A 12,240-nucleotide genomic window follows, 5' to 3' on the forward strand; every position below is an offset into this window, starting at 1 on the left:
AATGCCCAATTGTGTCCATTCTATTTATGTTTAGATTCGAAAGAACCTGTTTTTAAATGTAGGGCGTAAAAATAAATTCCTATCAGAAAATAAAAGTACAGATTTTTCTCAAAACAACTTTAGGACACTCACGAAGCATTTGTACTTGTTTACTTTCTGCTATGCTGTGTGGTGGCTAAGTATGCTTAGTCACACTCAGTGCGTGTGTGTGTGTGTGTGTGCATGCGCTTGTGTGTATGCGTTGTCTTCCGTTTGCTCGTTTTCTCGCTCTCTCTCGCCCTGCCGTGAGTAAGAGAGAGAGAGAACCAGCATGTTGACTCACGAGCTCACTTGAAGTGGTGAAGCGGAGGATGAACAGCTTCCCGACGGTAAAGCTCGAGGAAAGTGGAAGGTCGCGGGAGGCCGTCGTATCCATTCTCACGCTCCCGCCATGCGCGCGCACATATGCTTTGCGTTCATCCGCACAGCAGCCGAAGACGGCCATTTCTTGAACGGTACGTCTTTCTATTTCTTCTGAACGCAGCTGCTGTGTAATGACTTTGTTTCATCGGACGGCGGTGTACCACAGGGCATATAGGTCGGGCCCTTTGGGAATTTGACTCACTTGATTCCTGTGCAGATTTCTTTTCCCCGATGTGTTTTATCATGAAATTAAAAAAATCTACGCCAAAAAAGATGGCACTCGATCTGAAGACACAAGGTGTGTGGTCTCCTTGTTTTCTGCGCAGTCAGCTTCTCTTTGGGGAAGAGTCGTTCCCTAGCTGCCAAAACGCCACAAGTTGTGAAGTGGGTCGGTTTTGCGGGCAGAGAGGGCAGCCCCTGGTGGTGACTCGTTGCCAGTAAATCGCTCGGTGCAGGAGTCTTCTTGGAAAGATTTGAGTTTCCAAGAGAAGGACGCCAGCACCCCGGCTTTTATCTCATTTGCCGCCGTAGCGCCGCCGCCTGGATTTGCTTCCATGTTTCAAGTTGAGCGCAGGAACTTGAAGGCCCTTCCTCTTGAAGTTTTTCAACAACAACAACAAGACTCTTATTTATGACATATGAGAATTGGACAATTTGGTGGAGATTTCAGGAAGCATCATGAAAGTCGACATCTTTGATTTGCTTTCGGGGGCCGCAGAAAATGACATGGTGGGCGACACCGCGGAGATTCGTCCGAGAGGTGGATGACGTCAGGTCAGTCCCCAAAGAAGGCCCAGCGACCACTTTTTACTTTTTTTGTTTGGTTTTTTGTTTGTTTTTTGCACGCACATCATAACGAGACTTGACGTTAGTGTGTGCGTTTGACTCGGCTTCTGAACCGAAGGACTGCACTCGGAAACCGATTTCATTTGGTGACGTAGATGTTTGTATGGAGACTCTAGCACCATATGAAATCGGAGTTCCGGGCGGCGGACTCTCAACTCCTCACACGAACACGAAAAGGTGCTGACCTTTTAGGCCGTAGCCGACCGATGCGGGCCCAGCTGCTGTCCTGCCGTCTTTCTTTCACTGTTCCCTCCACGGGTGCCCGACAGACGGCTTCGAGTCGCGCGGGACGTGGAGAAGACTCACAATTGTGGACAGCTAAGGTGACAAAACTGGAACGCTTGCTCTTCGGATGAGTGCGGCGCTGATTCGGTGCCCCGACAGATCCAGCGGAAGATGCTATTTTAGAGACACGTTCCATTAAATACACAGGAAGGGATCAAGTGCAAAAAGATTGAATGAATAAAGTTGTCTTGTCATCCTTATACTGCTTTTTTTTTGGAGGGGGGAGGGATATTTACAGTATGTATCTCTGTAAATATTGTATTGTAATTGATATTTTCTTCTTTTTTTTTTTAACTTTAGTTGTATTCTTTGCTAGATCTCAAGACATACCGTATGCTAATGTTCCCCACAGTGGAAGACCATTGATGCTCAAAATCAGGATTGTTTTTTTGTTCTTTTTAGACAGCGCAAAGGCCCTCTTGGTGTGGGTGCTGAATTTTATTTATTTTATTTTTTTAACATAAAGTACAAGTAATGAGTATTTTTTTTGTTGCTAATTTAGAATGTTTTGTGGTAGTGAGTTTACAACTGCTTACTGGGAATGTTATTTCATACTTTTTACAAACCTTTTGTGGGCAAGATGATCAAAATGGGTAATGTACAAATGGAAACGTTCATTTTTACTTTCACACTATATACTCCTTTTTGTTTTATTTTGATGGAAATGAATCAGTACTTTTACATGTCTTCTTTATTGTTGCTAGCTAGCTATCTAGCTAGCTAGATATAGATAGATAGATAGATAGATAGATAGATAGATAGATAGATAGATAGATAGATAGATAGATAGATAGATAGATAGATAGATAGATAGATAGATATATTCTACTTCTACTACTTTAACAATGATAGTGCTATTCGTAGTAGTAGTAGTAATGATAATAATAATAAGACTAAAACAAATTCTGCTTAAGTACAGTATTAATAGAGGAGTTACTCCCACTTCTATTGTTCGCCTGGCAGCAGAGCCGGTAGCTGTCCTCTGATTGGTCCAAAGCGGCACTGCCGGGAGCTCTTCTCTGATTGGTTCGTTTTCAATTATCCGCCATATTCAAACTTCCGCCGTGCTGACTGTGTGCGTTCATCTTCGGTCGTCTGTTGTCGTTGCGTCTTCTACACTCGAGCATTGTTATCCGAGCCGTTACCCTCATTCCGTCCACGCCAAGGTTTTATTTTTAAACCCTAACGAGGGCCGCAGCGGAATGGACGAGAGTGAAGAAGCAGCGGCGATGGGGAAAAAGCAGAAGCTTCGTCGGACGTCATCGAGATTGTCCACCGCCAGTGTTAGCAGCTTTGCCGAGCCCTCGCCGAGAACGCTGCGCAGAAATAACTCCAAAAAGTACGCCGACGCGTTTGAACGCGACCGATACACACTTCACAGCGTTATCCCGCCGCTCCAGATACTTTTAGCAGATTACAAAAACGAATTCCTTTGTGCCTGTTTGCGAGCGGATAAAAGATGCGTTCAGGTGCCTCCCCGAAACCGCAGTTTTACGATCACGTGCCTCGGCTTCGTCATCCAATCGATGTAAAGCTGATTTTCCCGTGGTCGTTCATCAAATGGCGGCAAATTCGCAAAGTTTGGGTTGCTGCGTTCTATTATCTCGCCGCTAGATGGCACTAAATTTCACAGGCTCGACCATTATTGAAAGCTGTTCAAATCCCCCCCGCTCCACTTGTGTGTTGAGTTCCAACAAAAAAACATGTTGGCAGATTTATGGCATTTAGTAGAATGAAAAAGCAGAAGATGTTTTCTTTCCTGAAGCGCCCCCCCGTGGCTGTCATGCGCCGAGATCACATGGAACTCTATTTGTGCGTGTTGTCATGTGATGTTTTTGTCGTCATTAGACCTCCGCTGCAGAGGGGGAGCTCCTTCACCTTTCTCACTCCAGGGACACCTTGGGACTTCAGTCTAGTGAGTGCACCACCACCACTACGATACTATCGATGTGTCGCTTAAGCAAGACTTCCGGTCAACGTGTCATGTAAATGTTCCGTGGAAATTGTCGTTGCCGCCGCAGAAGCGAAAACGCAAAGAAAAGGAAGACGACACGGTCAGCCTGTCCAGTTTCGACATCAAGGTGAGCGCGACCGTCGTTGCGCATTTCGCACCCGGGAGGGCGGCCGCAATTTGGGAGAGTCTTCATGGATGTCTTTGTTGTAGGAGCCAACGCACAAGAAAGGACGACCGCTGGCCAGGGTGTCGTCGCTCGTCAATTTCATCTCGCCGTCCAAGAATGCGGCAGTGCGACGTTTTGGTCAGACCATCCAGGTAAAGGAAGACCGTCTTCCAGAGCCAGCTCGGAAGGCTTCGATTGACCCGCTTCAAAGCCAATCCTTGTCTTCCCACCCAGTCCATGTCGCTGCGAGGGGACGGCAAGTCTCCGGGCACGTCGCTGCACGGCGGCAAGATGGCGGCGGCGGCGGCGGCGGCTCCCACGCCCACCAAGCGCCGCGGCGGCGTGCTGTGGTCCGAGACGCTGGACGTTCACCAGAAGAGCGCCTTCTCCTCCAAGGAGATCAAGAGACAGGAGGTTGTGCCCCCCCCCCGCGCACACTTCGACACGAGCCCCCCCGCGCTGCCCGAGTCACAGAGTTGGGTCTTATCACAGAGCTTATCCGAGGCCCCTCCCGAAGCGCGACTTGGCAAGTCGTCCGCAACCGGCGGTTGGTTGCGCGGTGAACTGCCGCTTTTCCGGGGGGGTACGTTTAAGAGCCCCCGGCTGTGGGGGAAGATTGGCGGTTCAAGAGCGGGCGACCTTTTTTTTTTTTTTAAATACCCCGACCACGCGCTCGACAATCGATGAGTACAGACTCTGAAATTGAATTCTATGCAAAAGTAAAACTCTTAATTTGCAGTCAGGGGGGGGGGCTCTTGGGTGGGGCTCCCGTGCTCGACAGTGAGGGTGTCGAGGCTGCAATCCACTCAATAATGCGATACGCGGTGTCCGTAAGGAGCAGTCGCTCACCACTAGGCGGAGATTTCGAGCGGGCGTGTTGGGGGGGGGGGGCCCGGGCGGGGCTCACCCCGGAAGTAATCCGAGTGCTCCTCTTTCCGCAGGCTATTTATGAGCTCTTCAGGGGCGAGCAGGATCTCATCGAGGATCTTCAGCTGGCGCGAAAGGTTTGAACAAGCCCCCTGACGCCTGACCCCCCCCCCCCCCCCTCACTAAAAGATCTCTGCTCCTGTTGGTAACGTGACACGTGTCGCTTGGCTCAGGCGTACCACGACCCCATGCTCAAGCTGTCCATCATGACGGAGGAGGAACTGGCGCACATCTTCGGGGATCTGGATGCCTACATCCCGCTGCACCAGGGTCCGTTCCTCTTCCAGTTGCTTCTGGCGGCAGAAGAGCAACCCCCCCCCCCCCCAAAAAAAACTTATTTTGCAATGTAGAGAAGGCACTGTACATTTCATAACATGGCAACACAGACAACTGACTTGCTAAGCTGCGGTCATTTTGGGCAACCGACAAAACAAATCCGCAAAGATCGTTCAGTCTTCTATTTGGATCTCAAATTTGAGCTCCTCCCCCAAAGAAAAGGGGCGGGGCAAGCATCTCGTGACGTATCTTTGAAATCCAATTGTGCCTTTGTCGGGTCCTGACATCTTGATGGAGTTGTTAAACGGCTTTCATTTGAGGGTCCCCCCCCCCCTTTCAGATCTTCTGACAAAGCTGACTGACGGAACGAGCGCCGACGGAACGGTGCCTCAGATCGGACAAATTGTCATCGACTGGGTGAGCGACACGCGGAGCGAGCAGGCCGGCCGACCGCCCGTTTGTTTGTGCGCTTGACGTGGGTGTCCCCCCCCCCCCTCCTGCCCCCAGCTTCCGGGCCTGAACGCGTACCGAAACTACTGCAGCAACCAGCTGGCGGCCAAGGCGCTTCTGGACCAGAAGAAGCAGGACCGGCGGGTGCAGGACTTCCTGCAGCGCTGCCTGGAGTCGCCCTTCAGCCGCAAGCTGGACCTGTGGAGCTTCCTGGACATCCCGCGCTCGCGCCTCGTCAAGTACCCGCTGCTGCTGCGCGAGATCATGAGGCACACGCCCGCCGAGCACCCGGACGTGGCCCACCTGGAGCGGGCGGTATGAGAGCGCGGCCGTCGGCGAAGCCCCCCCCCCCCCCCATACCCCCCCACCGAGCATCACGTTGTCGTGCGGTCTGCCCGAGCAGGTGGCCATCATCCAAGAGATCCTGTCGGACATCAACGTGAGGAAAGGCGAGCGCGAGTGTCGCTACTACGCCGACAAGTTGGAGTATCTGGATGACAAGCAGCGCCACCCTTTGATTGACAGCTGCACCAGCCTCTTGTGTCACGGCGAGCTCAGGAACAAGAGCGGCTCGGTGAATACCCACCCACGCACGCATTTTCCATAAGGTGTCGCCACAAACAGACATCTGCTTTTTACACGGGGTGGAAGGGGGGGGCAGATTAAAGGGCCGCTCGCATGGCAAATAAACGGAACCCGATCCCTGCGGCCGCTCGCTGTCCCGGCAGAGGCTGCACGTGTTCCTGTTCTCGGAGCTGCTGGTCCTGACCCGGCCGGTGACGCGCAACGAGCGCGGCTGCTTCCAGGTGTACCGGCGGCCCATCCCCGTGCGCGACCTGGCGCTGGAAGACCTGCAGGACGGAGAAGTGCGCCTGGGGGGCTCCTTCAGGGGGGCCTTCGCCAACGCCGACAAAGGTGCCCCTTGCAACACTTTATTAGTCTTTTTATTATTATTATTATTATTTTAATCGTCTTGCTGAGAAATGGATGGGGGGGGGGCAGGAAAATGTCACATTTTGCTTAACCTGAGACAAAAAAAAGAGCGACGATGCCCCGGCATGTGAGCAAGGACGGCGACTGATGCACTTTTGTCCAGACGGTCGAGGATTTTTCATTTCAACCCCCCCCCCCCCCCAAAAAAAAAGTTTTGTGTGTCTGTCAGTTTTTTCAGATTTCCTTTTGTGCCAGATCTGAAAAAAAACTTTTTTGGGGGCGGGGGGTTAGTTGTTGCGAGGTGGGGAGTAGTCCGGTTTTGTCTTCTTTTGGGGGGGGCAAGGTTTGCACAAACTTGTGCTGGGTTTTTCTCAAATTTCCTCTGTATTTTGTCATGTTTTGGTCATTTTTTGGGGGGGGGGCATGGTTTTGGCCATGGGCTGTTAACAACTTTTGTCAGAATTCTTTTTTTTTGTTTGTTTGTTTTAGTTGTTGGCGGGGGGGGGGGTAGTCACGTTTTGTCTTTTTTCTTTTTGGGGGGGCAAGGTTTGCACAAACTTGTGCTGGGTTTTTCTCAAATTTCCTCTGTATTTTGTCATGTTTTGGTCATTTTTTGGGGGGGGGCATGGTTTTGGCCAAGGGCTGTTTAACAACTTTTGTCCGAATTCTTTTTTTTTTTTTTTTTTTTTTTTGCTTTTGATCATTTAAGTGCTGTTGTTTTTCGGTGTTTCGGTTTTTTTTTCACGACTTATTTTCTCTTTTTGACTTTTGTCAAGTGGGGATTTTTAAAAAACGTTTTTCGGACTTGAGCTCACAAGTCACAGCATCTCCATATTTTTTGTTCTTTACTTTCTTCGTTGTTCGTCACAGCGTGTTTTCTTAAAGGCCATGTCTCCCCCCCCCCCCCCCCCTTGCCCTCTCTGCCCCTCCAGCTAAGAACGTTTTCCGCGTGAGCTCGTCAGACCCGTCCCACGGCCAATCGCACACTCTGCACGTGGACGACGTCTACCGCAAGCAGCAGTGGCTCAACTGCCTGCGCGGGGCCATGGCGTCGCACGGCGCCCCCACCACGCGGGCCAAGCGGCGCTCGTCCGCGGTCTACGACGGAAACGAGAACTGTCCGCCGGCGGGACCTCGCCTCAGGCCGCAAAGGTCGCGGACCTCCGTCCACAGGAAAGAGACGGGAGTGTAGAGGTGAATGAATGAATGACTGACTGAATGAATCACTCCTTTCATGTTTTTAAACGCGTGCTGCAGACTGAACATAAAACGAAATTACAACCAACCAACATCCCCCCCCAAAAAATGATGCCTTGATTTTCAAAAGTGTCTTTGTGTCTTCAAATGACGTCGTCTGGATTTGTGATTGGCAACAGAACATTTATGATATGTAAAATAAGCTTTTGGATGCCACGGGTGCAGTGACAGGCACGACATTAGATGGCGCAATCTTATGCAGCCACCCCCCCCCCCAAAAAAAATAAATGTTTTTTTAACAAAATAAGAAAAAGCTATCCTGAAAAAAATATTTTGTCTCACTCTATTTGGGAGTTGAACCTGATCAGTTTTTAATGACAATTTTATGTGATGGTGTGCTGTGGGCTTTTTTTTCCTGAAATTTGGGACAGCCCACTCGAGTTCTCACTCACGACATAGATGGACAGTACAAATAAGACAAGATAAGAAAAAGCTTTATTTGTCTAATGTCGTGTTATCAAGTCAGGCACACGTGAGTCCAGCTGTCGTGTTAACGTGGGTAACTTTATTTAGCTTTTCCGAAACGTGTATCCTCTCTCCAGTCACTCTCTCGTCTCCCGCTCTCGGCGCACACTCATGACGTAGTCACCCCGCGACTCTATCGTCATGCTGTACACAATTACACCACATCTAACAAATGAGAAAATCGAAATTTACAGCAGCAAAATGATGAAAGGGAGAAGTAGGAAAAACAAAAAGTAGATCAATGATCACCTAGAAATCGAAGCGTGTTCCAAATGGCTTTTAGTCGTGCTTTTCGGGTCTGTCCATTCAATAGCCCGACAGCAGCGGTCGGGAACGAGCTGCGCGGGCGGATAAATCAGCAAGACGATTCGCGGGCCGGCCGGCGGATTTGGACTGGCTTCGGGGGACTTGTTTTCAAACCGGGTGCGGTGGAGTCGCGCCGGAAGTGACGCCGCGCGGCCGGCGGGGGGGCGCAGCCTGCCTAGTTGGAAGCAGCCGCGGACCGCGAATGGCAAAAGGCGGCAAAGTGGTGCTACGGATCGTCGCGTTCCTCTCAAAAATAAAAAATTCGTGTCACATAAGGCGCGCGTGACGAGGTGGTGTTCCCCCCCCCCCCCCCCCCCCCCCCCCCCCCCGCACCAAGTTATTTGGGGAAATGCTTTCAAGGTTTGCTGGAGTCAAAACGTGAGAATAGCAAACGTGTTCTCGAAATCAGCCATCTTTGTTGTCGGGACAATCCGAGTGCGGTCCGATGTCCCACCGGACAAGGATTCCAACCCATGGCCTCTCCCCCACATGAGAAAAGCACGAGGCGCTTTGCTTCAGCCCTTCGATAGCTCAGTTGGTAGAGCGGAGGACTGTAGAGGCGCTCAGCTGAAATCCTTAGGTCGCTGGTTCAAATCCGGCTCGAAGGAATTGCTTTTTGCCCTTACTTTAGTCAATACAAAGTGCATACAGTTGTCATCTGACGTTTTTGTCGACATCTGTGCAAGTTCTGCTCTTCCAAATGGTGGAGTTTCTATCGCTCGTTTTTGTCACTTGTATTTTTTTTCGTTATTACAACCTGGGGGGGGGGGGGGGGTTTGGTTTAATTTTTGTTTTTGTCAGATTTTCTCATGCCCGTTTCATGTGTCACTTTTAGGCAGATTTTTTTGGTAATCGTTTTTGACAACTTTGGGAACCATTTTGTTTTTTGGTCAGCTTTTGTTCAGGGTATTTCTTTCCATAATTGTGTGTGCTTTTCCTTGACCCCCTCCGTTTTTGTCTGAAATTATTTTTGAGTTCATTGCTTGCTATTTGTACTGCCATGACCTAACCATACAAAATAATAAGTGAGCCAATGTCAACCCAAATATAAAGGTGATCTCCACAACAATCGGGCAACAAACTTTATTTAGCCGCAAATCGCAAAGTTGAAACAAATAGACATATTTACAGTCGATATATTTGCGTGAGTACACACACATACGCACTAATCGCCTCTGTCACAGTTTTGTTTGTCTCCTTTATGTTTGGTTCCATTCCACCGATGGCCACGAGATGGCGGCACGCACACTGTACATTTAAAAGAAGAAGAGCGAAAACTATGAAGCGGACTTTGCCAGTCAATGGAAAAGAAACGACGACTGATCATGCAGATCCGACGCGAGCCATCAAAAAACGCTAGTCAGACGTCGATGACGGGAGGCGGCGGCGCGTACGACAGAAACGCAACCATGCGACTGGGCAAATCCAGCTGGGAGAAAACGTGGAGCGCATTGGCACCCAGGATCCTCCTCAGGGCCACCCGCGTCATCTGCTGGAGGCTCAGGGGCGTGTCTGCGGGGGCAAAACACAAACGGTAAGCGCACACACACACACACACACACAGTCCAACACAGGAAATGCTCATCGTTAGCATGAGCAATGAGCATCTGCGGTGCTACATTGACTCGCATCTAAGACATAGGTGGCAAAGTCAGGTCCCCGAGGAGCCGTTTCTTCGTACGTACCTTCGTAGAAGCGAAAGCACAGATGCGCCGGCGAGCCGAGCGGCGCGTATTGGATGGCCTTCTTGTCGGCGTTGTCGCGGGCGTGCAGGTCCGCGCCGAACTCCACCAGGAGCTCGATCAGGTCCACCTGCCGCGTCTTGGCGGCGCGGTGCAGCGCCGTCTCGTGGAGGGTGGCCGCGTTGACGTTCGCGCCTCCGAGTGATGGAAAGCAAGGAAAAGTCAGCCGCGGTGGGACAAAAAAAAATCTGTCCATAATTAATAATTAAACAAAAAAAAGGCCACTCCAATGGATGACTGACCGGCATTGAGGAGCAGCTTCGCGCAGTGGTAGTGTTTGCTGGCGCAGGCGACGTGCAGCGGCGTTCCGTAGTGGCAGTCGTGCGCCTCCGTGGACGCGCCGCGCTGGATCAGAAGCGTCGCGCAATCCAAATTGCCTGTCGAACGGGGAAGGAAGGAAGAAATCAATCAATAACTCGGAAATGGAATGACTCTATATCGATATTTGCGCACCTCGCAGGCAGGCCTCGTGGAGCGGCGAGAAGGTGAAGAGCGGCGGGTTGACGGCGGCGCCGTGTTCCAGCAGCAGCCGGACGCAGTCGGGGCTGCCGGCCGCGCAGGCGTCGCACAGCGGCGTGCTGCCGTCGATGTTGCGGGCGTCCACCTGCGCAGACGGACGTCATTCGGCGCCCAGGCTCGCGATCGCTTGGGATTTGGACCTTCAAATTGGATTTGTTTTTGGGATTTCCGATCCGCAATCGGGTGCGCCGGGGGAGGGAGACGTCGAAAGCGGGGCCTTCTGACCTGCGCGCCGGCGGCCAGCAGCAGCGCCACGCAGCGCGCCTGTCCCCGGATGCAGGCCTCGTGCAAAGGCGCCATGGAGTCGGCGGCCGCGGCGTTGACGGCCGCCCCGTCGCTAATCAGCTGCCGCAGGCGCGCCGCCCGCCCTTGCGCCGCCGCCTGGTGCACCTCCGAGCGCTCCGTCCAGAATCCCAGACCGTGAGCTGCGAACGCCAACATCAAGTCAAGTCAAGTCAAGCTTTGGGGTTTCCTCGGCAACGCTGCGAGAAGCGGTCATTCGAACAGATGTTTCGATTCGGTGCCGAATGACGTCACCCGCAGACAAAAAAAGTCGACTTTCACAAGAACATCGTTTTCACTTAAGACAAGTCCGATTGTTGCGTCTACGTCACCCGATGAGGGTCGCGGGCGTGCCAGTAGACCCCAAACTCGAGTTCGAGTGACTTCCATTTGTATTTTGATAAACACATATATGCACTCACAGCAAAAGTGCGGTCATAGTTTCGTTTTCTATTTGTAATCATCGAGACGCCCCAAAAAATCCAAATACAGTCAGAAAAAACTCCGACCGAAACGCAAAGGGCAACTCTGTAATAACGCCTGCACTACGCAACAGGCAGTTGACTGCCGACTCCAGCCGCTGCTTCCGAGCTTAATTTAAAACGTGAACCTTACTTACGAGCTGAATTCAATGTTCGATCGTCGCGATCGGGCGGCAAACGAGTGTGTGGCGAGCGAACGTCACACTCGCTTGGAAGTTTTGATTCGGCGTGTCCGTCGATCGCTATCGTTTTGCTTTCCACTCGGCGAGAAGAGCGCTAAGCCGCTTACCGATGTCCCCGTACATGGACGGCCTGTTCCGCGTTATCTCCATGTCGTCATCTTCACCGTCCGCCAGAAACGTTTTCGCGGGGGACGGAAGTCATCGCGACTCCGAAAAACTCGTCGAGTGGCCGGACGACGATGCTACCGCCGCGGCGCGTGCGCTCACGTTCCTCTCGACCAAGAAGTCCTTTCGATTCAAATACTGTAGGAGCGATCGAAAGCGGGGAACTCTGGGAAATGTAGTCACCCTCCTTACCTCGCGGCGTCGGCGCTACGGTTTACGACAGTCTCGAGCGGAATACGGGCCGTCTTTTTTGCCACATTTCCGACACTTTTGGGTTATAGTTTGTCTTTTTTGTTGTTGTTCGTCGCTTCTCAGATTTTGTTACATTGATGTCTATTTGTCGTGAAAATATAACTAGACGAATAAATAAATACTACAATATCTGGGGGGATTTTTTATCGGCTTTTTGTCATGTTTGTTTGTTTGTCCAACTCTCACTAGAAACGAATCCACTTTAGTGCTGGAAATGCTTCAACCCTCAACCCCTTTACGTGATCTGCTCCAAAATGGGAACTTGACACGAGAAACAAGATAGAAGAAATGATGTTCAATGATCTTTATTCGCCGTTTTGAAGAGAAATCATTCTTGTCCCGAATACTT

General features: G+C 51.1%; 2 protein-coding genes and 1 non-coding gene across 4 annotated transcripts; 2 read left to right on the plus strand and 1 right to left on the minus strand.

Moving 5' to 3' along the window:
- Positions 1-2,381: 2,381 nt before the first annotated feature.
- Positions 2,382-7,516, plus strand: LOC127598254 (neuroepithelial cell-transforming gene 1 protein-like). Of its 2 annotated transcripts, XM_052061933.1 has the most exons (13): positions 2,382-2,559; positions 2,700-2,872; positions 3,382-3,448; positions 3,555-3,614; positions 3,698-3,805; positions 3,888-4,067; positions 4,595-4,657; positions 4,754-4,850; positions 5,197-5,273; positions 5,364-5,621; positions 5,710-5,880; positions 6,035-6,221; positions 7,172-7,516. In XM_052061933.1, the coding sequence occupies exons 2-13, from the start codon at positions 2,736-2,738 to the stop codon at positions 7,429-7,431; spliced, it is 1,665 nt and encodes a 554-aa protein (XP_051917893.1). In that variant the 5' UTR covers positions 2,382-2,559; positions 2,700-2,735; the 3' UTR covers positions 7,432-7,516. The 2 variants fall into 2 exon arrangements, with proteins under 2 accessions (XP_051917893.1, XP_051917892.1); XM_052061932.1 differs by lacking the exon at positions 2,382-2,559 and having other exon boundaries at positions 2,566-2,872.
- A 1,271-nt stretch (positions 7,517-8,787) lies between these two features.
- Positions 8,788-8,875, plus strand: trnay-gua (transfer RNA tyrosine (anticodon GUA)). The gene is given in 2 exon segments: positions 8,788-8,824; positions 8,840-8,875. It is a non-coding gene; the product is annotated as a tRNA-Tyr (tRNA).
- Positions 8,876-9,326: 451 nt separating this feature from the next.
- Positions 9,327-11,764, minus strand: LOC127598261 (ankyrin repeat and SOCS box protein 13-like). Its single transcript, XM_052061939.1, has 6 exons — positions 11,582-11,764; positions 10,754-10,953; positions 10,463-10,613; positions 10,252-10,386; positions 9,953-10,144; positions 9,327-9,779 (listed from the first exon to the last, which is right to left on the minus strand). Exons 1-6 carry the CDS (start codon positions 11,622-11,624, stop codon positions 9,628-9,630), a joined length of 873 nt encoding a protein of 290 aa, XP_051917899.1. The 5' UTR covers positions 11,625-11,764; the 3' UTR covers positions 9,327-9,627.
- Positions 11,765-12,240: the final 476 nt, after the last annotated feature.

Source organism: Hippocampus zosterae, chromosome 3 (assembly GCF_025434085.1).
Source record: "Hippocampus zosterae strain Florida chromosome 3, ASM2543408v3, whole genome shotgun sequence".
Lineage (NCBI taxonomy): Eukaryota > Metazoa > Chordata > Actinopteri > Syngnathiformes > Syngnathidae > Hippocampus > Hippocampus zosterae.